This window comes from Sander vitreus, chromosome 14, assembly GCF_031162955.1.
Source record: "Sander vitreus isolate 19-12246 chromosome 14, sanVit1, whole genome shotgun sequence".
In the NCBI taxonomy this organism is placed as follows: Eukaryota; Metazoa; Chordata; class Actinopteri; order Perciformes; family Percidae; genus Sander; species Sander vitreus.
The window spans coordinates 22134887-22160786 of NC_135868.1; the positions used below are offsets into that span (position 1 = coordinate 22134887).

Below are 25900 nucleotides of genomic sequence, written 5' to 3' on the forward strand. Positions count from 1 at the left end.
TTGAACTACTCATGTGTAAGGCCAGAATAGTTAGCTCTGATCAGCTGACTGTTTCTCATGGTCCAGTTCCTGAAAAAAAACTTGCAAACAAAAGTCATCATCTTCTAGAGCTTACATTTGGTGTTTTAAAGACAAAAGGAAAGAATAACTGACGCTGTAATTGAAGAGGTGTTCAAATGAAAGCAGCTATTCTATCTTTGTCTGTACGAGGTGACATTGCAGGTCTACTGCTGCTTTTGCTTTGCTTTCTTATGGGGGGCCCAGGTTGGCATATGTAAAAACAATATTTCAGAACAGCGAATGAATATGTTTGAGGAGTTAAAAGCCAGTTCAATGAAATACTTAGCATATAAAAAAGAAAATCCCTTGGCGCCTGCCTAAAGATTAATGGTATTATAGTCAGATGGCAGGCTCAGTAAAGACTGGCTGTGTAATATAGAGATGCAATTACACGATGCGTGGACAAAGAGGATACACAGAGGAAATAGCCTAGAAGAGAGAGACAGTGGGGACCTCGAAAATGAAGGATGTCACTCGGCATAGCCTTCAGCGACACGCAGCCTTCATTCTTCATCACACTCAGACACAGAGGTCCTATTATTTATTGATGAGACCATGTGTAAAAACGATGACAAAATATATTTTTCAAATACAACACATTAATAAAATTCATAATGACGTGGCCTTGACTGTGACTGGAAAGGGAGAACTGATTAAGAGTTATGGGAGGAAACTGCAGCTGGCACTTTTGGGGATAGGGAACGCTTCAGTATAAACCCAGCTTCGGTGCAATCATGTCGTTTTCACTTGCATACGAATTAAACTTGTGAAAAAATTGATGAGATAATTGCACTTATTTCCTATCTAAACCTATTGTGAGAAATACTGAACATAAGGCAGATCACATTGTTAGTATCTATAAAATAAGACATGATTTCAGAAAAGTCCCAACTCCCACTCATAAGATGAAACAAAAACAGAATCTTAAGAATCGATTCCAATGTTCGTATCTTCTCTCCCAGGCTCCCTCTTTTCATTCAGTCACACACAAGCTCATCCATTCAGTGTTGTTTACGTCAAACGTGCTCCTGCTTTGAACATAACTCATTCATCTCTCCACCAGGTCTTCTTTGCTCTCTTTCTCAGAAGCCCCGACAGGAGTGACGTGTTGAGCCAACGCTATCTTCTTCTCATTTCAGGCATGGCTGAGTTATTGAGGGCCATGCTTGATTTCCCTGCAGCCCAGACGCTGTGGACAGGCCTGCTACAGCCTCAAGTCTTTACAGGACAGTGATGCAGTTACCTTTTGTTACAAAGTGGCTTCTCTTCCAGGAGTTTGAGATGATAAGGCGAGTAGTAAAAAGTCTTTACCCAGAGCAAAATGAGGTAGGGAAATGTATTGGGACTTCATTCAAGGTCCTTCGTCTTTCATCTGTGCAATTCAAATGGATGTTAAAAAGATGCACTTGCAACAGATGACTCGAGAGTGAATGAAAACTTTTAAGTGTCTGCTTTGCATTTCCAAGTTTATGTTCCATCTGGGGGAAAATACAGATCAGCGGAGAGTCTTAAAAGTGTTTCTTGCTGGTGCAGAATGTTATAAATCCACTGTATTACTGTTGAGGTATACTCCATTTGATAGCTTATTTCCTCTGGAGGGGCGCTGAATGTTGCCTCTCCAGCAAACATAGCGCTTTCAGTACATTCAGTTCATGGTTGTTGAGGTTATTTTGTGCTTTATGGACATTATTAACAAAGTAATAAGCAAAGGTAATGATACTAATCCATTTAAGATGATGGTTTTTAACCGTTGCTTGCTAGCAGCTCAGATGAGAGCATTTAAAAGCATGCAGCCTGTGAGTGATTCTGTTTTCAGTAAAAAAACAAAACAACTGTGTCTTCAATGTCAGGTTTGTTCTGACATTAGAGCTTTCCTACATTATAAGAACTTATTGTGAAAATGTTATTCTTAGCCATTGTAAGAACCAGTAGCTTTTCAGGCTTCTAGTACCCACTGTGTTTTTAGAGCAGAAAGGGAATCAGTGCCTTCCTACTTTTAGGGTAGTCTTCGAACTTAGCGAGGTACCATCTATAGAGAGAGGAGGGGAAAAAAGGCATTTTCTTCTATTAATACAAGTATTTGCTTCACAGTGTGCAATACAATCCATGAAAACCTTCTTAATCTGTGTGTGTGTGTGTGTGTGTGTGTGTGTGTGTGTGTGTGTGTGTGTTATATTTCTTACTTGTGGTGGGCCACAGCCCTGCTGGCGAGGACCACTGTGGTAAAGATGGCAAAAGCTGAACTGTGAACAGAGTGGCTAGCCAGAGCGAAACCAGCCCACTCTGTTATCTCACCTAAGAAGTTGGCTCCAGACACATATTCAAACATTCCGCCTGAGGGTGGAAGACACAGGAATTAGGACGCTTACCCTTTCGTACGTTCACTGAAGCAAGAACATCCCAAATACTTTACTCTGGACGAACATAAAATGGGATGGATTTTCATCTACTACAATACTTAACTGAAAGAGTACTGACATTTCAACGATCTCAATGTAATTTTGAGTCTGCAAGCCGCTAAAGTCTCAAAGCTAATAGCTCCACATTGACCATAGCTGGCTGAGCACTCCCTCTTTGACTGCAGGCCGTGTGTAGTGTTGCTACCCTCTATGTGAAAATGGCATTCTTGGCTGAAGGGATTCCAGAGGTGCCTGGGAGTTCATTTGGAGCAGCACGGCTCACAGCTTCCTCCTGCCTCGCCTTCTCCATTTTATTTTCCTTGAGGGTCCGGGACAGATTGTTTTACAGGTTCACCGCAAGTTCAGACTCAAGGTGCTATTGTTGTGACTTTATGTTCTAGTCAGGGGAGCCACTCTCTTTGTGAACCTGTTATAATTACTGATTCAGTTAGCAAAGGAAAAAACAATCCAACTTATTGTGTGAATTTGCCAAGTATGTAATCCAAAGGAAAAGGAATTTTGCTTTTCCAATACACACTGCCCTCAAAACTATTTGTCAATTTGGAGATTGGCCAAAATCTTGTTTAACCACCCCTCCCCTGTCCTTGTCACTTCTTATTAAATGTGCATCCATGTTTAACACAGTAAAGGTCATACACTCTAAAAAAAATATCCACCATCAAAACCATCTTTCATCCGTTTTGTCAGTGAATTGTTTTCATTGTTAATCAACTTGTTGTACAATTTTCAGAAATGTTCATTTTCTTGATACAAGTAGGGCGATGCCCTGTCATTCTTTGTTTTAAGGGAACAGTTCCATATTTTGGGAAATAAACCTGTTTCCCTGCTGAGATCAGTGGATCCCAACCATTGTTTTTATTACAGAAAGTGTATGAAACTCATGACCAAAATAGTCATTCTTCCATTGTAATAATTATGGATGGAATTATTGTGAAAATAAACGATTCCCTTTTTTGCTGGGGACCCCCTAGAACCCCTCTCAAGGACCCCTGGAGGTCCCCGGACCCCACTTTGGGAACCCCTGAGCTAGATGATCTTCTCATATCTGTCAGTTCAATACAAAGCTGGAGCCAGCAGGCAGTTAGCTTAGCTTAGCATAAAGACTGAAATCAAATAGGGGGGAACAGCTAGCATGGCTCTGTAAAACTTTTTTTTACCCTTTATTTTTGTATTTATTAGACAAACAATGTATAGCACATTAGTGAGCTTAAGCTGTGCTGGCAGGCAGACTTTTCTACCTTTGTTACTGGACAGAACCAGGCTAGCTGTCTCCCCCTGTCTCCAGTGTTCATTTTAAGCTAAGCTAAGCTAAGCTAACCAGCTGTAGCTTCATATTTGCCGTACAAACATGAGTGTCTGACTGACTTTATTTAGCATGTATCTTCAATCAGTCAAGTTACAGACTTAATGTCCATGTTCCAGCATGGGGCTGTCTAACATGATTATTATAAAACACTGTGTGGTTTAGAACATGTTTCTCTCTGTGTCAAGCACAGCAAAGCTACACACACAAACACTACAAGTACTGTGAGTCACTGACACACAGCTGAGTTAGACCAGTCAGAGCAGGAAGAACATTTTTAAACACTAATGTGAGGGTTCACAGAGGGCAAGGCAGAGAGGAAAAGATAACTATTGACAACCTGTGATTCTGCTTACAGTTTGATCCTGTATAATCATGTGACCACACTGGAAAATTAGCATCTAGCACTGTGTACAAAGACCGCAGAGTTCTGTGCCATCATGTGATTACTGCTTTCTTGACTTTCTTGTCACCCCCACGACAGTGGTGGAAAAAAAGTCCTAAACCTAAGTAGAAGTAGCGTTACAATGTCAAATGGGCCTTTGACATTACATGTCCTGCATTCAAAATTAAAAATACTCCCTCTGAAGAATGGTGCCATTCAGTCGGTAAATATAAGAATTTTTAATTGTACATTGTCAAGGTTGGCTACACTAACTAGCAGTCTTGTATAAAATACTTGAAAGCAATACTTGAAGGTGCTCTAAGCGATGTCACGCGTTTTTTAGGCTACAACATTTTTTGTCACATACAGCAAACATCACATACAGCAAACGCTGTCCGTCCCCTGAACACACTGTAAAAAAACGTGGTCTCTGTAGACAGCCCAGGCTCCACAAACGGCAACAAAAACAAACTGCGCCAACCTGCACCACCAAACATAACAAACAGTGTTCCAGCGTTCCAGCCAATAACCGACAAAAAGGATTTGGGGGTGGGGGTTGGGGGGGGTTAGTGCGAGGAGGGGACGGGGTGAGGAGGAGGGAGGGGCGAGCTAGCCTCATTTTGTTTGAAAATACTTTGAACGTCAACAAGAAGTGACGTCACCCAACATCGCTTAGAGCACCAGAAAAAGACTTTGGTAGAAGTCTCCTTTTAGAATATTACTTTAGTAAAAGTCTTAAGGTAGCTGATATTTACAGTACTTAAGTATCACAAGTAATTTTCTGATATTAGATGTACTTAAGTATTAGAAGTAAAAAAAAAAAAAAAAAGTTGGTTATGAACTTTATCTATCTTCATCACCACTGTCGTCGGGGTGGTCATTGTCTGTTACAGCAGGTGCTTCCGTGACACTATCCGTCATTATGCTTCCTCCTCTTCTACTTTTTTTGCCGCTTGGCAACTAACTTTAGGGCACCAACTGGAATAGAGCATGCATTAACTTGCAATCTAGGAGCAATGATTCGCCAAACCTGCTATTTTTTCCATTTGATATCTTTAAATAAATGTATTTTATTATTTTAAACTTCTCATCAAGTTTCCCTCTTTGAAGGTTAGATGTACTGTAACAGGAGTATAAGACTTGTTCGCTGTGGTGAGAGAAATAATTTGGCCCAGTGTTTTCGTGACTAAAGCCCTTACCTGTGGGAATCTTGTAACCAGTCTCTCCGGGCTTTCTCAGGTTCCTCAGGATGTGGTCAGAGTGCACATTCACCAGCCACCCGACCAACCACAGTACGGACCCTGGAGACAGTCAACGGACCAAAAGCTGCTTTAGCATGACATTTTACTGACCAAAAAGCCAACTCGTGTTTAGAAAAAAAATACTTAAAACATTCTAGGAAGTACTCTTATTTGCTTTCTCTCCAATAGTGAGATGAGCAGATCAATACCACTCTCATATGTATCTATGCAATAAGCAAGCCGCTTCCTCCTGGTTACAATCTTTATGCTAAGCTCAGCTAATTTCCTCCCGGCTCCAGCGCCACACTCCATGCACAGACATGAGCTTGGTTCTGAGCTCAAGTTTTCTCATCCAAGTCTCAAAAAGAAAGCAAATGAGCGTATTTGCGAAAAATGTTGACCGTTTCTATTACAGTTACTAGGGGTGGGAATCACCAGAGGCCTCAGGCTACGATATCATCACGACACTTATGTCACGATACGATATTTTCGCGATTTTAAACATTGCAACATTCTGCGATATATATTGGAATTTATCACCTTTTTTTTCAACTTCAAATTTTTCCCAATTTTAAATGATGTCCCCAAAAGGAAACGTTGTCAACATCCGTTTTGTCTACAAAGATACATTTCTCCGTTTGTTCATCTCACTTCAATTTTATTACTGCAAAATGGGGATTGCCAAGCAAGACAAACTGACCAACACGTCTGTGTATCGATACAGTATTGCCACGGAAAATATCGCGATACTATGCTGTATCCATTCCCCCCTCCTAACAGTTAGAGCATGTTTACACAGTATTCATCAGTATGGTTGCTTCTGTGACCTACAATGCTCAAAATAAACTTCTTACACAACACACTTCATGAAACAGATATATAGTATTTTTGTACACTTAATATCTGTTTAGAAGGTCATATTCCGTCATATCATGAGAAACTCTCAAATTCACCTACATAATGACAAATGTAACAATAGTTATTTAAAAACTAAACATACACATGATATTTCAGACAATGAGTTCTGTCACTTCTAACAGGTTTGTCCTGGTTAATTACAGTGTGACCTGTTAAAGGCTCTGACACACCAAGCCGATAATCGGCCGTCAGACAGTCTGGCGAGGTCGGTGACTCGAGTCTGTTCGGTGTGTTCCGTGCCGTTGACCGTCTGAGGAGCGGTCGGCCTTCATTTTGGCTGACCTGACTTGTTGCGTCGGAGGGCGGGCAGTCGGACTCCATGAACAATCTGATTGGTAGACTGCTAACCCGGAAATGACGAGCGGGATGAGTGTGACTAAGCCTCTCAAAATCTTTTAAACGGACCTTTGTCGATCTGAAATGAAGACAGATTCAGCAACTGCACGGCCTATTTCTCGCTTAAAATGTTTTCAGAAACACGTTTCGGTGAACTATCTTCGTCAAATATGAGATCGTATTTTGAACGAGCCGCCATTATGCCCGGTTGAAAAATCTGGGAGCAGCCAGACCCATGTGACGCGTTCGTCCAATGAGCTGCCGGTTTTAATTTTTTGGGCTGTAGAGGGCTGTTGTTTTAGGTTGTACCAATAGGTCAGACCGAGAAAAACATTTGGAATATTATCGACTTCCAAAAGTTTTTAAAAACCAGGGAGAGGAATGCCAGAAGTTATCAGAGGAAAGGAGGCGCTTGTGGTTGGCAAAGCTCAACCAGGATCTACGAGGGAACAATCTGTCTTGTTCTTGTGTCTTTGAAATGAAAAAAAAAAAAAAACAACTATTGAGAGTCACTTGGCTACACCTCGAGTATCACAATGATATCATACAGTTAAGGTTAGGTTGATTAAAGACGTTATTGCATTACTTACTTTGGCCTTCACAACACATTGGTCGTTAATGACTTGGTACTGCGTCTCCCTCACCCATCCACACACCATCTGGTTATAAGCCTCCAAACTTTTGTAGGATTTAAGGTCTTCCGCTGTGTATGGGCTCGGTGAGAAAACCAGGTAGGTGACTATATCGGGATATGCAACTGAAGATAGAATACTAATTACCGCCCAGAACGTGACGTCGGTGAAAATCCTCTATTGTTGCGCACCACTCTCTCTCACTCTCTCTTCACGGAGAAACAGCTGATCAACGATCTACTAGCATAAGTGTAACAGAGCTGTGTGACATTGTAATTAAATATATAAATACAAATAGGTTTAGTATAACTAATATTTACATATACATATATTTACATATAGGCCTATATACAGATCAGTCTCAGGATGAAACTTGTAGTTCTGAAAGTTAAGTTGCACAACTTAAGGTCATGTTTATGTATGTTTACTGTATGCCTTAGTGTGAGGTTGATGTCATTTCACAAAATGTTTTAATTTTTTTATTTTACAATGTTATATGGCACTTAAATGCACTTCATATGTTTAGTTTTTGGAGAGATGATATTGTAAGCAATGTAGGCAACACAAATGTTGCTTTTTCCGAAAACTTAACCAAACTATTGTTTATTATTGCTCTTCAATAAAACAAAAGTATTTCTTATCCGATTACTCAATTAATCGATGGAGTAATCGGTAGAATACTCGATTACTAAAATAATCGATAGTTGCAGCCCTAGTCAACTGTTTACGTTCCAATTTCTACGTTCCATTTTGCAACACAGGTTTTCTCAGATCTTACAAAATAAACTCAAAATATTATTACTTCCATAGAAATGGCTTCAACACCATTATACTAGGATATTTTTTTTTAATTTCGTTACACTTGTTTTTATCTGCTGCAGGCCTGCGCACAGATCAACAGGGATTGTAAGGCGAGCATTTATAGCACATTAAGCACCTTGCAGTGGAGCAAAAGCCAAAAGAGGGAAATGACTAGATGGACCAAAGAGTTTGAATGACAGCAGTGTGTGTTTAAGTCATTTCATTTCAAATGGAAAAAGAGAGGAGTAGGAGACGAAAGAGTGGTAGAGGGGATGAACTGGGAGAGATGGCAGAGGTAGGGATCCTGCATTTCCTGACTATTACTTGATTTTTATTTTATTAATGTGAATGTTGATTTAACTTGAGTATTCTTCTCATAGAGTTTAAACACCACTGCACCCTCTCTTATCCGTGTACCTTGTGTGTCAACATTAGGGGTGCAAGATATATTGACTCAGTGTCGTTATCGCAATATATCGAAAGTGTCGCAATAAGTATGCAATATTTATTTCATTTTGTGCAGCGCTGTGTCCCGTCTGTTGGCTGTGTGGCTTAGTTGTGTTTGATTTAGAGCCCGCTTCAAACGCTATAAGGATCATGTTTCATTGGCCAGTTACCGTGCCACTTGCACGTTAGTGCACGTCAGCGTACGGGTCCACTACGTGACGTGTGTGCATATTTCAACAGTGTAAGTGAAGAAATAGATAAACAAAACGGAACGAATCATGTTGTACCAGTCCAATATGACTGTCAGTTGAAATAAACTTTGTGTTGTAAGAAAACTTGTTTAATTTGTTATGAATCTATTTTGATGCGTTTTCCAGTAACTTTTGTAATTTTACATGCGTTTAAAAATATCGAAATTCATATCGATATCGCAATATTCATAATCGATATCGCAATATCACATTTTGTCAATATCGTGCAACCCTAGTCAACATCTGACAATATAAAATAGAAGAAATCCTTCATTTCACCTATGCTAATGTCACAACATCAATTTGATACCTTGAGTCAAGGTAGTGAATGCCAAACCAGTTTCACCAAGACAAGCTCTTGTGCAAAAAAAAAACCAAAACAACAATTTATATTTCCCTTGTAGAAAGTGAGGTAGCAGACACAGAACACCAACCTGCAATGAAGCATGGATGTGTAACCCAATATGCAGGGTACTCAGCATAATGGCTCAGGTACCTGATCTGCATGTAGCCATTATAGACGCAGAAAACAATGGCCAGGACAAATGAGGCGAATGGTGTTGGTTTACCTCCTCGGATTAAAAATGGATAAATAAGGGATCTGCAGCAGAACAAAAATATTAACAACACAACTAAGTCATTTGAAATACTTGCTTTGACATTCTAACATGGTGGGCTAGTACTACTAATACAATATACATCTAATGTACGTTTTTACACCCTGATCTCTTCCTGTGTCCATTAAATTAAGCTACATAATTATTCAGATATTTATCATTTTATTTGCCACACAGCCACTTACTACCGTATTTATGCTGGTGACACTTAGTCAGCAAACACTTGGCTCCAGGTGTAAACTCCTGATTAAATTGATTGTAATTACCTACCTTTGAACATAGTGGCAGAAATACATGGCAATGAGCAGCCGGTTGGGCAGTAGTGAGGTTTTCGCAGATGATGTCCAAACTACCAGACACAAAGGCACCAGGAACGCAGGCAGCTCCTGAACAAACCAAGCAAGCCTGACATTAACTGGAAATCCATATTTGCTGGTAGCATATCGTCCGTATGGAACATTTTCGAAAAGCAAAGTAACGCAAGTGCAGGCTGCCATGAAAACCATTGAGTAAGCCATGCAGTCCAAAATGTACAGTTCCTCTTCTTCCGAGGAGAAGAGCCTGGAAAGGAGTGCGTCCATCACGGCTGAGAGGCTATTGTTACAAAAATAAAAATAGAAACAATGCAAATGTAACTAATGTTTGCAACTATTTGCCAAAATGCTGCATCACTAGCTTATACTGACGAATCGATTGCAAGCGGTAGCCTATACGCACACGCGACATGTGTTTCCTATGCAGGACCAATCACAGTCCCTGAACAGATATGGCATTGGATCTTATCAGCCAATGAAAATGCTCTCTTTTGTGTCTGATGTCACTAATACATATTCATTACTATTTACATCACCTTCTGTACTGACATATTAAATTAGAAAATGTATATATATATATATGCAGAACTGTTGAATGTTGAGTTTAACAGTGCAATAATGTTAATAATTTTATATTTTATATTACACTGAAACAATTAAAATCGAAATCGTATTCGGTGTCAACAAAGGAACAGGCAGATTTCGTGGCCACCTCGAGCGGTCCTGATTCACGTGCGTCAGAGGCAACACGTTTCGAGGATAGCAATTATTTTTCAAACGCCAGTAGATTCACATTTTATCCGAGTTGCAAGGACATTTCTCAGCATCTACCACCACGTTTTCCCGCAGACTTTTCTCCAGAGTTGTGTGCTATACCAACATGGGGAAAAGAAGCAGGCAGAGGCAGAAAAACCAGACTACTGGCAGGGACGACAGAGACAACGCTGTAAGATTCACACTTCTAACGTTGTGCAGCAACTTTTGCTAATGTCAACCTTAGGTGTAAAGTGCTCAGTCAGGCCACATACTAGCGTAACCTTTATTTAGTTAATTGCGAAAACCTGTGCAGTCATATACACAGTCAGGCTATACACTGCTAAACAGCTGCAATATCAGAGAGCTTTAGCTACTGTTAGCTAGTTACCGTTATTTTGGCTATTTCCTGAGTGTGTGACCATTATTCGTGACGGTAGTCTATACGAGCCTTTTTGTTTTTGCTCGGAGGGGTCGTGGGCTTCACCAGACTTAGTTCCGAAATGTGTTTATTTTATGTTGCCATGCGTACAGGTACAGACATCGGTTCACCTCTTACGAGCCTGAAGTCTGAATGAAAACACCGTGAAGGGAAGAAGCAAGCAGGGTTGAAAACTGAAATGTAATTAAAATAAGTGCGTAGTTTGTGGATTAAAGTTACTACATGCCGAATTGATCATTATACCATAGTAAAATAATGTAGCAGGTTTTATGACGTGTTCTAGTTATTCGCCCTCGACCATAAGCAAGAAAACAATACAATTACATATTTCTGAATGACATTTATTTTTTTCGTTTAAAAAAGTTGTTATTTAGTAGTTGCTTTTCCAGTTATAACTGTACTCAAAGACAGTTAAAAAAAAATGTAGTAGATATGACCCATACTAGTAACCATGCATTCATGTGTTCAGGGCTGGGGATCTGGCTATGCTGACATTGTCAAGGAGAATAAGCTGTTTGAGCACTACTACAAAGAGCAAGGCCTGGTGCCTGGGGGAGAGTTTGAACAGTTCATGGATGCAATGAGGGAACCGCTGCCAGCAACCATCCGCATCACTGGATACAAGAGGTGAGCCAGACAGATGTGTGTGTCATGGGTGGAGTTGAAACAGGTCACGTGCTTATTTCACAAATAAGAGGAACGTTTTATTTTGATTGAGTGGTGAGTTGCAGTTTTACAGGTTTTTCAACATAAAATAAAGCCACACTAGAGCGCTGCTTACTGTGCTCCAAGGCTGCAACACAACAAGCGTCTGGCCGCTTCGGAAACCAAAACTTGCACATGTTAAATTTTGAACCCATGATCAGATTTGAAACTAAATCCTCCAAACGATTCTAAACGATTCCAATAAAGAAAAACGATTCTACTGGAATCATAATATTTGAAACGATTCCAAGTAGGAATCGGTTCTCGATGCCCAACCCTAATAATGATAGATGTGAAAGAGTAAGGCATGAATGAAAGTTGGTATGTAGGAGTAAACCCACAACTTGGTACATGTGCATCATCTTGATCTAAGTCACCATGTTTGGGATTGTAAGGAGGACAGTGGTTTGAATTTATTGTATTTATCATGTTTGATGACTGCAGTATTTGTTGTTACTACATGTCCAATTTCTCCTCTTTCTGTCATGCCCCAGCCATGCCAAGGAAATCCTCCACTGTCTGAAGGAAAAATACTTTAAGGATATTCAGGAAGTGGAGATCGATGGCCAGAAGATTGAGGCTCCACAACCTCTGAGCTGGTAAGATGTCATGGTTTACCCAAGGCTAAAAGAACACACAGGTTCAAACTAGACACTCAGTACACACTGTGCCTGTCCTCTCCAGGTATCCCGATGAGCAGGCCTGGCACACCAACATGAGCAGGAAGATCATCAGGAAGTCTCCCCTTCTGGAGAAGTTCCACCAGTTTCTGGTCAGCGAGACTGAGTCGGTGAGTCAACACAAACAGAAATATACCACAAACACCCGTGGCAGTATTTTGACGTCATTATTTATCCCTGTTAAAGAAGTTAACTTATAACCGTAGAATTGCAGCTGTTCATATTGCCGATGTTCACAAAATGTACCCTGGATAGGAAGTTAGAAAACTCAAGTGAAACAAAATGTCGGAAGTCGTCTGAGAAATGGAAAGGCGAGCATCATTCTTGTTTGTCCTTGCAGGGTAACATCAGCCGACAGGAAGCTGTTAGTATGATCCCTCCTCTCCTCCTGAAGATTGAGTCACACCACAAGGTAAAAGGACTCTCCTCTTTGAAGGTTAAAAATGGTAGGTCTGTCTGTGCTTAATGCATTTTCTGTTTTCTCTCCCTTGTGTAAAACACTTTCCTTGTGGCTTGAATCCCGCTGTCTTTAAAGAAAAAGATATTGTTAACATGCATGTGTATCTGTGCAGATCCTGGACATGTGTGCAGCTCCAGGGTCGAAGACAGCCCAGCTGATTGAGATGCTCCATTCTGACATGGACGTGCCATTTCCAGGTAAGATTCACACATTTAAAACCAGGAAAGATGCTACAATAACTGATTTCTTTGTATTGAATTAAAAAAATTTTTTTTCGTGATCTATGAATATAAACATAGTACAAAATAACCTAGTGGAGTCCCTGTCACTTTAACAGTAGTTCACTTTAATTCACTCTTCTACCTCCAGAGGGCTTTGTCATTGCCAACGACGTAGACAACAAACGCTGCTACCTGCTTGTGCACCAAGCCAAGCGTCTCAACAGCCCCTGCATCATGGTGGTCAACCACGACGCCTCCTGCATCCCCACGCTCAAGATCGACGTAGACGGCCAGAAGGACATCCTCTTCTACGACCGCATCCTGTGTGACGTGCCCTGCAGGTCAGCAAAGGGCTGCAGGACTTTGCCTTATGCATCTGGCTTGCGTCGGCATCACTGACACACATCACACGGTCTCTCCAGGAATTTGCGGCGTCGCGATCGCAACAATTCAGTTATCGCTCGTTACCGTTAGTGCAATAAAAAGTTAAAGGCCAATGAGTTCTTTATCAAGCCGTAAGTGAATGCTTGTCTCGGGCCAGGATGGGAAATTTACATTTTACAGTGTGAACATCAACCAGCCACTAGCAGATATATTAGTGAAGATGATTCAATAACATTCATTCAATAGTAAATTAAATCCACCCGCCATTTTTATATTGATCCAGCATTTGCAGAATCCTCAGCCTTTTTAGTAAGGTTACTTAGAACACTTAGCCCAGAGTAGTTTTATTCTCCCAGAAACAACTTTTCATTATCTTTTTAAAGAATTATTTAAAAAGAAAAATCGCATTTCTTTTGTTGTTGTTGCAATTTTCACGGTCTTCCACGATTCCATAGCTACAAAAATACAGAAGACATTGCAACTTTTATCGCAATTGTTTACAAAGCTGCCGCAAAATTAGGCATTTTGGGCCGCAACAATTCCAGGCCGCAAAATCCTGGAGAGTTGGGATTTGGAAGTCTGAGGAGGAAGTGGATAAAGAGTGAAATATGGTTGATGAGCTTTGCTGTATGCGTGGGTGTTTGGCTGGAGAAAAGAATTTGTGACAGATGGAGATGAGGCTTCACCCTGTCTGCCCAATGCAGGGTATTTACAGGTCCCTTTTATGAATGGCTTTTAATAATGTTTTGTTTCAGTACGGGGTAAGTGGTAAGACATCCTCCTCTTGAAATCTAGCCAGTCAGTTTATAGCCAAAACAGAACTGCATTTGAATGCTGCCTGAGTTTGGCCAGCTGTGGTGCTGAAGCCAGAAGCCCCTGCCAAACACAACAGAGAGAGAGGGAGGGAGGGGAGGAAAAGCAGTAATGAAGACAGAGAGAGGTGGGCAGGCAGGCAGCAGTGATGTGACCAGTCAGCTAAAGCCCAGCATGTAGACAGTTTGTGCTTGGCAGACATTTTTGCCCTGTGAAAAGTGTCGGGGGGGGGGTCTCCTGTGGTTTCGGCGCCTCGGGCCAAACTGGGGTTGTGTCTGACTGGTTCTGCTGTCTTCTCTGTGATTTACAGCGGTGACGGCACCTTGAGGAAGAACATAGATGTGTGGAAGAAATGGACGACCAGCAACAGCCTGCACCTCCACGGGTGAGTGGGGAGACTGAGCTTTTGTGCTTTCGTGACAACATAGGAATTCATGCACTTGTGTGGTAGACCAAATTGACTAAAGGACAAGGGAATGGAGTGTGTTCCTTTGTTACTAATTAAAAAAGGTGGCAGTATTACAGAGTTTGTGTGTGTTCACCAGGCTCCAGCTGCGTATTGCAGTGCGTGGGGTTGAACAGCTGGCTGTAGGAGGGAGGATGGTCTACTCCACCTGTTCACTCAACCCTATAGAGGACGAAGCTGTCATCGCAGCACTGCTGGAGAAGAGCGAAGGTAACCAACCTACACAAACGCTCACAGGGCTATTCAATTTAAGCAATACACGTTAGACTTTTTATTTAAATCAATGTTCTGTTTTCAGTTCTTTTTTTTTTTTCTCTTCCAGTTGTTATTGCTGGCTAGAGTAAACACAAGTCGAAAGTCTCAGGCCTGATTGGTTCAAGCAGCCTGCTATACATTTCTCAAAGTTGGGAACACGCGTTCACATTCAGGGGGAATTCATTTCGCCTGACTCAACCACATCCACAGCAGATATTGGAATTAAAAGATGATCTCTGTCACAAAGTTACCTACGGTGTATGTTTTGATGGTGAAACATTTCAAGAGCACCGATGCTTAATTTATTAAAATTATTATTAGGGTTGCAGTCAATGATTTTATTTTTTAATTATTAAATGATCTCCCAATCGTTTTCTCAATTAATCAATTATTGTTGGTCTAAAATGGGACAACTGCCCACTATAATTTCCTGAAGTCCAAGGTGACGTGTTCAAATCGCTCATTCTGTCCGACCAGCAGTCTAAACCGCAACAATATTCAGCTCAAAAAAATCACAAAAAAATACTCAATCTTCACATTTGCGATCCTAAAACCAGAAAATGTGTGCCATTTTTTTGTTAAAGAAATATGGTCTAATTTCTTCAAGCGATGCATATTGATAAGTTATTAACATTATTTGCACCCTATTCCTGCTACGTTTTGATTTGTTGGTCTGGAAGCTTACTCTTCTGATGTTTACATGTACATTTATAGGTTTATATCGGGTTCTCTGAACCTAATTTACTCGTATCGAGGTGGTATGAAAACAAGCATTCACTAAAACGAATTAAGTGCGGCAAATTTTTGGTATGATCATATAACTTTGTCATGTGCATTCACATCATATCCATTTGAAAATCCTGTGTAGTGTCATAATGTAACTAAAGCGAAATGAGTCTTCAATGTGACCGTGTGTTCCGGATGCAGAGATATTGTATTAGCACGTCTGAATGCCCACACAGAACATTTCTGTTGTTTATTATACTGTTACAGACTGCCGTGGAAGGAAGTCTCCTTTTCTCCCAGCTATCAAGTAGTTTTAACGCTGTATGTTAGATTGTAGAACTGGTCAGACCATACAAAACGGCAGAGTTGGAAACGCATAAGGTCAATAGCTGCAGAGCCAACACCACAATTTAATTCGCTTTTGAACTTGCGTTATATTTAGATATAAATTTCAGTCGTTTTCTGCCAAGTTGTAATGTCTTTCCACTCCCCGTTGCAGGCGCGTTGGAGCTGGCCGACGGCTCGGCTGAGCTGCCAGGGCTGAAGTGGATGCCTGGGGTCACTTCCTGGAAGGTACTGTAACGTTTTAGTCTTTGACAGCCATTACTACAAACCAACCGCTACGACAATAAACCATAAAGGCAAACCGTATTTAGGTCATGGAAGTGCTTCAGTCAGACAGAACTTTGTATGCACTGTGTACTTTGTATGTGTGCTCTGACCGTGGATTACCTTGACTGGCTCACACACTTAAAGCAGTTGTTGTCTCTGTAGCTGATGACCAAAGAGGGCCAGTGGTACGCTGACTGGTCCGAGGTTCCGAACCATCGTCACACACAGATCCGCCCCACCATGTTCCCGCCAACAGACCCGGAGAAACTTGCTAGCATGCATCTGGAGAGATGGTATGTACACACTCAATAAAGGTTTGTGCTGTTATATAGTGTGAGGGACTCTGTTTCAGTCCCTAAGCAAAGGCCTTTCCCATACCAAACCCGTAACCTTTTAAGTCCATGTATGGCATGGTTCTAATAGCTTCAGCTAAAGGCTCTATAGCCAAAGCAAACATGAGCAGCGAGACAGGAAGCCTTGTTTAACGCCTCTTTGAGTGCCAAAATAATCAGAGCGTATTCTTATTCTCCTAAAATGTAACCCTCTATTAAAAATTTCCCCAGGTGGTATTTTTGTGTATAGAAAAGGAAGAGTCATTTAATGTGATCAAACTGCCCCCCCCTCCCCCCACACACACACACACCAACCAACCCTTTTCTTAATTTAGCTCATTTTCCTTATCTTTTATCCTACTGAGAGTATTTTGTTCTCATTAAAACACACTTGAAGACACGTTTCTGTTTTGATGCCAACTTCATTAGCTGAGTAATGTGTCTGATGTATTTCCTTGGCGCACAGATGTACACACCTGCACTCTCACTTAATGGTGCATGATGTCATTTCTCCTCTGCAGCTTTCACTTTAATGCTCAGCCTCACAGGCACGTGGCTGGCCAGCAGAGGGAGCTGTTGTCACACGTCTAAGAACCTTTGTATTTAACACTGGGAAAAAAAAAGATCCTTGTTTATCTTCACAGTAGGTGGCACCGTAAAACTCAGCCGTGATTTATGTTTGTGTGTGTGTGTGTTTTTTAAATGTCAGTATGAGGATTCTGCCACATCACCAGAACACTGGAGGTTTCTTTGTGGCTGTGCTAGTGAAGAAAGCCCCGATGCCTTGGAACAAAAGATATCCCAAGGTACTTCCTTCCAAACACACGCTCACTTAATGGATGATTAGATTGTCGGTCTTAACTTGAGGAGGGAACCGGAGCAGAATTCCCCCATGTGTGTACGCCTGTCCCCCTGCATCACTCACTTGTTACTAATCACAGCTGGGACTACTTCTTCTGTCTTCTTTGTCGGCTCTTCTCTGTCCGTTGTCTCCAGCTGAGGAAGGACGTCTCGTCCAGCTCAGCGGCCCCGACTGAAGGCTCCTCGGCGGCCTCGACCCCCGCAGACACTCCCCGCCTCCCCGAGAGTGCTGTGGAGGAGGGGGAAGGCCCAGAGGGGAAAGTAGACCAGGAGGCAGACGAGGAGGCAACCAAAGGAGCTTCCTTGGCCCAGGAGACCACTGCCAAACAAGACGGAGCGTGCGGGTGAGTCATGTTGGTGTGATGAGCTAATAAACAAAGGAAAGCTGCGAGGTCTTTGTCATTGCTTTGAGTGAGAAATTCCTGTTTGGGTTAACAAAAAACCAGCACCGGTCCTGAAGAAAGCTTTATTGAAACTCTTGATCTGTAATTTGCTTATTATATATCCAAATAAGAAGTTTCCTTATTTGTTTATTTATAACTCGTGTGGTGCTGCAAAAATATACTACTAATAATAAGTAAAGAAATTGAGTGATAAATGAATGTCTGTCTTCTCTCTGCGTTTTCCAGGCCTCCAGCCTCTAAGAAGATGAGGCTGTTTGGTTATAAAGAAGACCCCTTTGTGTTCCTTACTGAAGAAGACCCTGTCTTCACCACCATACAGTAAGTGTCTCTATGTGCGTTAGATATGGAAATTATAGTTTTCAGCATTTTAGTGTCGCGAAACTGTTTTTGTTTTTCTCTTCGGTTTTCTTCTAGATCGTTCTATGATCTGTCATCCAACTTCCCCAAGCTCAACGTTCTGACCAGGACCCACGACGGCAAAAAGAGACACTTGTACATGGTGTCCAAAGAGCTCCGCAACGTGTTGATCAATAACAGCGAGCGCATGAAGGTGTGTGTGTGTTTGTTTGTTTTGAAACAGCGTTTAGATCATCGCACACGTGGAACGCCAGGTGATGATGATGACAAAGCTTTTTCTTGCAAGTAAATGCGATTTTAAAAATGGATCCAACAAATCAATAATCAAACCTTTCCTGGATGCAATGCATTTAGTATTGATCACACTATACAGTGTAGTCAGACTAACTGCATTATGCTTATTATATCGGTGCACGAGCCAGTTTTTGGATACGGACATATTGGCTTTACTTTGGCACATTAGATATACACACACATAGTGTGTGTGCTTGTACAGTACCAACCCGTCTGAGCCTAACAGATGGGACACTCCTATCCCAAATCCCTCTGGTCCTCCACCCTGTAGCACCTGCACAGGTGGCACTGTGTGTAAATGTGTGTTTCAGTGTCTTTGTTCTCCTCATTGTGTCTTGATGCTCTTCACTTTTTTGTCCCTTCCTATTGGGCTAAACAACAGTGAGTTGCATGTCTTCACTCCACACATTCTGGATGGGGTGACTGAAAAACACACTAATAATATCTCAAGTTCAACAAATGAAAATCAGTGGAATCGGGCCTTTTCAGAACGTTGAATAGTTCAATCTTAAGAAGAATTTAATCTCTATTTCTCAAATTAAATTGTTGTGTTAAGCTAATTGTACTTGTTTTACTTCCCGTAGGTCGGTAAATAATGCGATTTTATTTCAGAAGTGTTGTTGAATTTTGCTCAGCAGATCGCTGACAGTTTCCTCCCACTCGTGCTGGGACACCAGAGACCAGCTGCACGGTGTTTACCCACACATTTAGAATATCTTGTACAGTAGATGCCTTGAGCAAGGCAGTTTGGGGAACATCACTAATTATTTACACACACACACACACACACACACACAACACATTACCAGTGTAATACTACAAGCCCGTAACATAATTAGGTTAATTTTGATTTAAATTACCACCCTTGGTTATGTTTTCAGGAGAGATATTAATTAGTGAAGCTAAAGTCGGCATGCTTTTTTTTTTCTCGGTTTCTCAGGTCATTAACACAGGGGTGAAGGTGTGGTCTCGCAACAGTGATGGAGAGGAGTTTGGCTGTGCTTTCAGACTGGCTCAGGAGGTAGGACACACGCGCACACACACCACAGCACCCTATTTTTCACCAATCAATCAGAAGGTGTTTTTTTTATCGTGAAACATGGCATTCTCTCAGAATCTTCACACCTTAGTTGCACATTTTCACGTAATTCCCATAATCCTATTTGCGTACAAACTAACATGATTTGAAGTGGTACACGCAGTGATGCATAGCTTCTATTTCTAGGGCTTCAAACCCTTTACATATTCTTTGATGTTATACTACATTTCATTGTAAAAGAAGCTCCTTAAGGTGTGTTCAAACTTGCAGTAGGTCAATCTTACTATCATTACTGTATTCAGCACAGAGGCCACAAACACAGCTGAATAACAAGTGAGCTAGACGGCCGAGTTCACACTTCAAATAAACTTAATTAGTAACTTAATTCATTTTAAATGCATCATGCAAGTGTAAAGGATCTGGAATTACTATGTAGGGTCTGCAGATTGTCAACTACATCTCCTCTCCGTCCTACAAGGGTATCTACACTCTCCAGCCGTATATTCGCTCCAGGATAATCCGAGTGAGTGTGGAGGACATCAAAGTGCTGCTGACCCAGGAGAACCCTTTCCTCAGCAAGCTGGAGGACGACGCCCACGCCCAGGCAAAGAAAATGGGTAAACGGCACGGCAAAAAAAAAATCTCACTCCAAACAGACTGATCTCATGAAGTAGTGTATGTATGACACGCCAACTCGTATGCCATTATTGGCGTGTTTATCAAAACGCATACTCGCTTTTTAGCGTGTATGTCAACGCCGTTTGGCCTCCACATTACCTTGCGACATTACCTTGCGATTGCGTGTGGATTTACGCCATAGCGAGTTGTTTGAAAGGGCGCCAATCCGCGCAGGGAGGTTGGTCGGGATGGAGGATGGGTCAAACGCAGGACTTTGACCCAGGAGACCGGGGATCGCGTCCCGTGTGTGACGTTTCCTAAACTCAACCGTCGCTTTCTTCTTTTACTAAAGCCAACCGGTTCTTCTTTTCCTAAACTCAACCATAGCTTTCTTCTCGCTATAACACGTTCTTCTCGCGATAACACGTTCTCACGTTCTTCTCGCGATAACACGTTCTTCTCGCGATAACACGTTCTTCTCGCGATAACACGTTCTATCACCAAGGGGCGATAACACGCCAAGTGGCGTGTATGTGTACGCCCGCTGTATACAGCGTGGACATACACGCGGATAGCTCAAAAAGCGTACAGATAACACGCCACTTGGCTTAAGAAAGTTGGCTTGTATATTTACACAAAGTCATGATGCCATGTTGCTCCAAAATATGACATGTATTCCAACTTAAATAACCACTTTGAGAAAAGTGAAGCTCTGTAATCAGTATTACTACAGACTTTTTACTACACCATTTTTTTCTTTCTGATACCAAAACAAAATAAATATTTCTTTGGGGAGCAGCCTAGAGGTTAGAGTAGCGGATTAGTGACTGGAAGGTTTCTGACTTGGCTGGCATGCGAATGAAAGAGAAAAGTGAATGAGTAATGCTTTGTCTTCCTCAAGAACTGGTGTTGAGCTGCCCTTTAGCAAGGCACTGACCCAGAAACACACTCGCAAGAGGAGCACTTCCAGCGAAAGAAAACTAGTTACTCTTTTAATTCTCAGATGTAATTAAGTGTACATGACAAGCGTCGTGGTCCAAAATGGCTTTTGGAATAATCTGTTGTTGCTCTCTGTTATTCTCTCCACAGTAATGGGTAGCATTGTGTTGAAGTACATCCCCAACCCAAAGTAAGTTGTTTCTCTATATTTGAAGTGTATGCATGTCCATTATCTTTTTTTTTGTTTTTTGGAAGTGATTTCTCAATCAATCAAACTACAAAAGGGCAATGCAATTTTGCAGTCAACCAGTCACATAAAAAACAACAAAATAAACCGCATTGCAGTCATTCAGTCAACCACCATGTCACTAGCAGCAGGTCAGCAAATGGTTCTCTTAGTTTTTTGGTCATACTGACACCCTCCATAACCCTCTTGTTTGTCAGTAACCCGGCGGAGCCTCAGTGTCCCATCCAGCTGTGTGGCTGGAGGGGGAAGACCTCCATCCGAGCCTTCGTCCCGCGCAACGAGAGGTTTCATTACCTCCGACTGTTAGGCGTGGAGGTCTTCAGAGACAAACAGGGCGTCGGGGCAGAGAAAGAGAGGGGTGGAGAAAAGGAAGAGGTAGAGGATGCAGCGGAAAAGGACGCAGAGGAGGAAGGTGCTGTGGAAAACGAGACAAAGCTGGACTTGGAGAACGGTGAAGAGAACCGATCATCGGAACCAAAAAAGCAAGCAGGAGACTAGCAGGTGAGGATGCAGAGGAAACGGCAGAGAGAAAGGAGGACTGACTGAAGCCGGGTTTCTCTGTTCACATCACTGCCATTGCAGAAGGATTCCCTCCCACAGATGGACTCCTTTTGGAATTGTTAATTTTTGGATTCCCCCCACCTCTCCCAGGAGGCGTCACTATTAATCCCACTGCTTTCCTTGACAAGGTACGCCCTGCGTAGCATTCAAGCGCTAGTATTGGCCAAGTTTCCATGCTTGCTCTTTCATGTCCTATCCCCTGACCAATGGGCTACCCATTACCTAACCACTCGAGGTCAACGCCTAACCTCCACAATCTGCCTGACCACTCAGCTGCTACGCAGGGCGGGTCTTGTCAAGGAAAGTGGTGGCATTCCTAATAACGCCCACAGGAACTTTTTAGTTGAATGCTTATTTTATTGATCTGTTTTTTATATTTTAACAAACTTATTCCACTGACCTAGTGGCTTCAATTATCATGTTTAGAGAGGTTTACGTGAACGGTCTAATTTTTTTACACCTGTAATTAAGCAGAAATATGGGGTTGATTAAAAGCGTTAAAGGTTAACTGTGTCACCACCTGTTCAAATGATTTAACTTTATGCTCATTCTTGGCCCACTGAAGTACTAAAGGCATGTTTGAGGGGTTGATTAGGTTCTGCAAATTACAGACAATAAGACGGCTTTGAGGAATTAAATAGAAGTATGGACCCTGAAAAGTTGTAAATTAAGTGGGTGTTGCGGCATCCTGCTAGGGCCCGGGCGATATATCGTCAACGTAATAAAATGTCTATCGCATGTATTTTTCTATATCGTTTTTATCGCAATATCAAACAACCAGCAGCCAAACTGTGTTTGCAAAAATATTTACGTCCTTTGGACGATGCATTACCTTCCGATCCTTGCACGTTATGTTCATTTTGCACTGAAGTTTTTAATTAATTAGAAAATCCTCAGTACGTATTTTAATAACACAGGAGCATGTGGATATTTCACACAGACTCCATTAATTTAATTTTGAGAAAACATGCATATCGTGATATATGTAGTTGTCCAATATCAAAAGATTTCGTCCATATGGCCCAGCCCTACACCCTGCACTTTCGGTAGGACAGACCATGTGTGTGTTGCATTTATTTACTTGTCACTTTTTTTTTTTTTTTTAATGACGGGAAGCTTTAATAAAAATGTCATTTATATTAACTACATTTTCATATTCAGTTTTCAAATGTAGAATAATGAAAGAAATAAGCTGATCTAGTAATGCATCACACTTACCGAAACTTGAGCTTTTCAGGTTCACAGCAATCGGAAACAAAGACTAAGGCTGCTGTGATACCAAGTAAGCTTAAAGGACATCAAGACAATACGTGTCTCTTTAACAAGTCATCAAGATATTGACTTCGAAAAACTAGGATATGAAAATGGATAAACAACGCAGGATGCCGTGTGTGTTTTTGTCAAGTGGGTTTTAGTGTCATTTCAATCATATACACTGTGTATAGTGAGACGATACGTTTCACCATGGATCAAGTGGTGTTACACGCTGAGCACACTGTTACATTTAAAATATGTACAAATGACATTTGAGACAGGCTACATTAAGTGTACACACATTATAGATATACATAAAGTGCAATTACTAAAAGTAGAGCATTTAAGACAGACGAGGGACAGGACAGACAACAAAAGACGGGGCATAAGTAGACTTGTAACAGAGCACTGATTGTTATTAGGTTCACCGTGAGGTGGAGGTAGAATATAATAGAATTTAGCGGCAGAGGAAAAAGTGCAGGAGTGTCCTTCAGTCAATTGGCATAGTTCTGGAAGGGTGCCATGAAATCAAATTTCAAAGACGGATGTCTCCTAACTCCAAGGTTGTAGTTTCCTCAGACTACAGAGAGCCGTGGTTTTCTTTAAGCGATGATCAAAATATGAAAAACACAAAGTTAAACTTGCCATCACAACAGCATATTTGCTGCATCTTGTTAGTAGTTGCCACGGCAGCTTCACTGCACTGGATGGACAGACATCGCTCCTCCTGTTTATTACCCAGTCCAGCTGCCATGACAACAGCCGTCATGACAACCAGCCCCCTCACCTCTCTGGTGATGGGAGGGAACAGAGGACAGAGGGACCACAGAGAGCATCCAGCACTCCTCCGCTCTCTTCATTTTCTTCTCCCAACTCCATCCTCACTTCTCTTCTTTATCCCCTGTTGTCCCTCGTTCCCTGCGTCGTCTTATTTATTTATTTTTTATTATTGTTTGATCCTTGACCTCTAAAGCGCACGGCAGTATTGCCATGCAGGAGAGCGGCTGTCATGTCAATTCCCTCGGCTGTGGCTCTGCCAGTGACGGCGCTGTTTGCAAAGACAGAAGGGTACAAGTCTGGGACAAAAGAAGTCAATGTTCAGGTTACACGCTGGGATGGAGTGGGAGGGTTGTATCTTGTTTTACCGGTTTCGAAAGGAAAGCAGAGAGACATTTTGACCAAATTGGACTGATTTCCAATCTTCGTCCCTGCTAATATGACCGAGACAGATGGAAATGAAAGACTAAATGGTTGATGATTGAACAACATGGCTGAGGGATAGATTGGAACAGGTGTATTTTAGTGCGAACGTTGGGCCATGGCCGGGGGGGGTAGCTGCTTGTGGAGTCAGTCAAGGATGAACGAGGAGAGAAAAATGCTCAATTCTTTCGAGCTGAGTAGGGGATAGCACATGAAAATGGAAGAAGTTGAAAATGATAAAAGCCTTGGGAAGATGAAGAGAGATGAGTGACTGGAGGGTTACAGAGAGGGGGGGGGGGGGCGGATAAATTGAATTGGACAAACCAGAAAAAGGTTTGGAGATGAGGCAAAAGTTGTCGCTGAGTCATAGGCCTGTCTGTGCGTGGGAGTGTGTGTTTGAGTCAAGCCTGTGCATGAATATGTGTATACTTCGGTTAAGCTCGTCTTTGTGTGTGTGTGTGCTGGTTTGTGAGTGTGAAGTGATGCCTAGCTTCTGCCTTTTCAGCCTCCCAAGTTTTCATGCGAACCTATTAACACTAGCAATGACTGACACGTACGTTAACTTCTTTCTCCTTCATACTCTCTCACAATCTCCTCTCCTGTCTTTTTACTTTCAATTGAAATGTCCATCCAGTCCTTGTCTCTCATATTCATACCACTCACTTCCCCTTTCCATTTTGATTATCTCTCTCCCTGGAAGAGCTTTCTGAAAGCACTCACGGCCTCCCAAAGCTCAGATTCTAAAATGTTCTCAAACTGTCATCTCGATTTAAGTCTCTGCTTTTAGTTCCTCCGCAATACACAATTTATTTTTTTTTTTTAACGGGGCATTATTGATCTTCTGTCATCCATATGTGTGTGGTAGCCTTCACTGAGATTTTTCAAGGCTTCAAAGACATTGTATCAGAGTATAAAGTATTAGTTCCCGGTAATTTCATTAACTGGGTATTGCTGCACTACTTAATAGTTTTATAGTACAGTGGATCAAAAGACTGAGGGGCCATCCACATGGAAACGCTTTTTGGTGTACATGTTTTGCATCGTTTTGTCAATCGTCCAAAGCGAATCCTGTATAACGCACTGCCTGAAGACGCACTTTTTTGAAACCTGATCCCAGGGTGAAAAAATTTTTGAAAACGACGCCCTTGCGTCTTCGTTCGTGGCGCATACTTGAGTCTTCGACCTGTTATCCACAATGGATAACAACAATGGCGGACTACATGCTTGTGTTCCTGCTGGAGAAGATATTGAGCCTATTAGGGTTACTAGGGCAAAATATACTGTCTGTATACAGCGCGCAAGCTTTATGCGCATGCGCCGCCTCTATTCCGTTTTTTTGTGAATTTCTGTAGCAGAAACAGTGCCACCTATAGGCCTGAATTTGAAGTAGCGTATTGAGTCTTTTACAAATGGATCCGTTTGGACGCAAATATTCTTGAAATGATGCCAGGGAAGACGGGGGGGATCGTTTTTCGTACGTGTGGACGTGGCCTATGTGAAAGGTATCACTTGTAGCGACGACTGAAAAGAAAGTGATATTGCAATATTTGTG

General features: G+C 41.8%; 2 protein-coding genes across 2 annotated transcripts; one reads left to right on the forward strand and one right to left on the reverse strand.

Annotated features, from left to right (window-relative positions):
* Positions 1-586: 586 nt before the first annotated feature.
* srd5a1 (steroid-5-alpha-reductase, alpha polypeptide 1 (3-oxo-5 alpha-steroid delta 4-dehydrogenase alpha 1)) lies at positions 587-10139 on the reverse strand. Its single transcript, XM_078268582.1, has 5 exons — positions 9682-10139; positions 9229-9395; positions 5368-5469; positions 2244-2394; positions 587-2089 (listed from the first exon to the last, which is right to left on the reverse strand). Exons 1-5 carry the CDS (start codon positions 9990-9992, stop codon positions 2023-2025), a joined length of 798 nt encoding a protein of 265 aa, XP_078124708.1. The 5' UTR covers positions 9993-10139; the 3' UTR covers positions 587-2022.
* A 304-nt stretch (positions 10140-10443) lies between these two features.
* nsun2 (NOP2/Sun RNA methyltransferase 2) lies at positions 10444-22632 on the forward strand. The gene is made up of 19 exons (XM_078268581.1): positions 10444-10671; positions 11390-11547; positions 12120-12224; positions 12310-12415; positions 12646-12717; positions 12878-12962; positions 13135-13327; positions 14494-14568; positions 14729-14859; positions 16130-16203; positions 16405-16535; positions 17284-17380; positions 17571-17779; positions 18065-18157; positions 18254-18389; positions 19431-19511; positions 20008-20146; positions 21237-21276; positions 21531-22632. Exons 1-19 carry the CDS (start codon positions 10606-10608, stop codon positions 21829-21831), a joined length of 2292 nt encoding a protein of 763 aa, XP_078124707.1. The 5' UTR covers positions 10444-10605; the 3' UTR covers positions 21832-22632.
* Positions 22633-25900: the final 3268 nt, after the last annotated feature.

Bases quoted from the DNA above. Each gene is read 5' to 3' on its own strand.
- srd5a1 (XM_078268582.1), bottom strand. From the start codon at position 9,992: ATGGACGCACTCCTTTCCAGGCTCTTCTCCTCGGAAGAAGAGGAACTG. The intron at 2,395-5,367 runs GTAAGGGCTTTA...TTCCACCCTCAG, and splicing joins TGGTTACAAGATTCCCACAG to GCGGAATGTTTGAATATGTG. The intron at 2,090-2,243 runs GTAAGAAATATA...CTCTCTCTATAG, and splicing joins AGGGCTGTGGCCCACCACAA to ATGGTACCTCGCTAAGTTCG.
- nsun2 (XM_078268581.1), top strand. From the start codon at position 10,606: ATGGGGAAAAGAAGCAGGCAGAGGCAGAAAAACCAGACTACTGGCAGG. The intron at 16,204-16,404 runs GTACTGTAACGT...TTGTCTCTGTAG, and splicing joins CTGGGGTCACTTCCTGGAAG to CTGATGACCAAAGAGGGCCA. The intron at 21,277-21,530 runs GTAAGTTGTTTC...CTTGTTTGTCAG, and splicing joins AAGTACATCCCCAACCCAAA to TAACCCGGCGGAGCCTCAGT.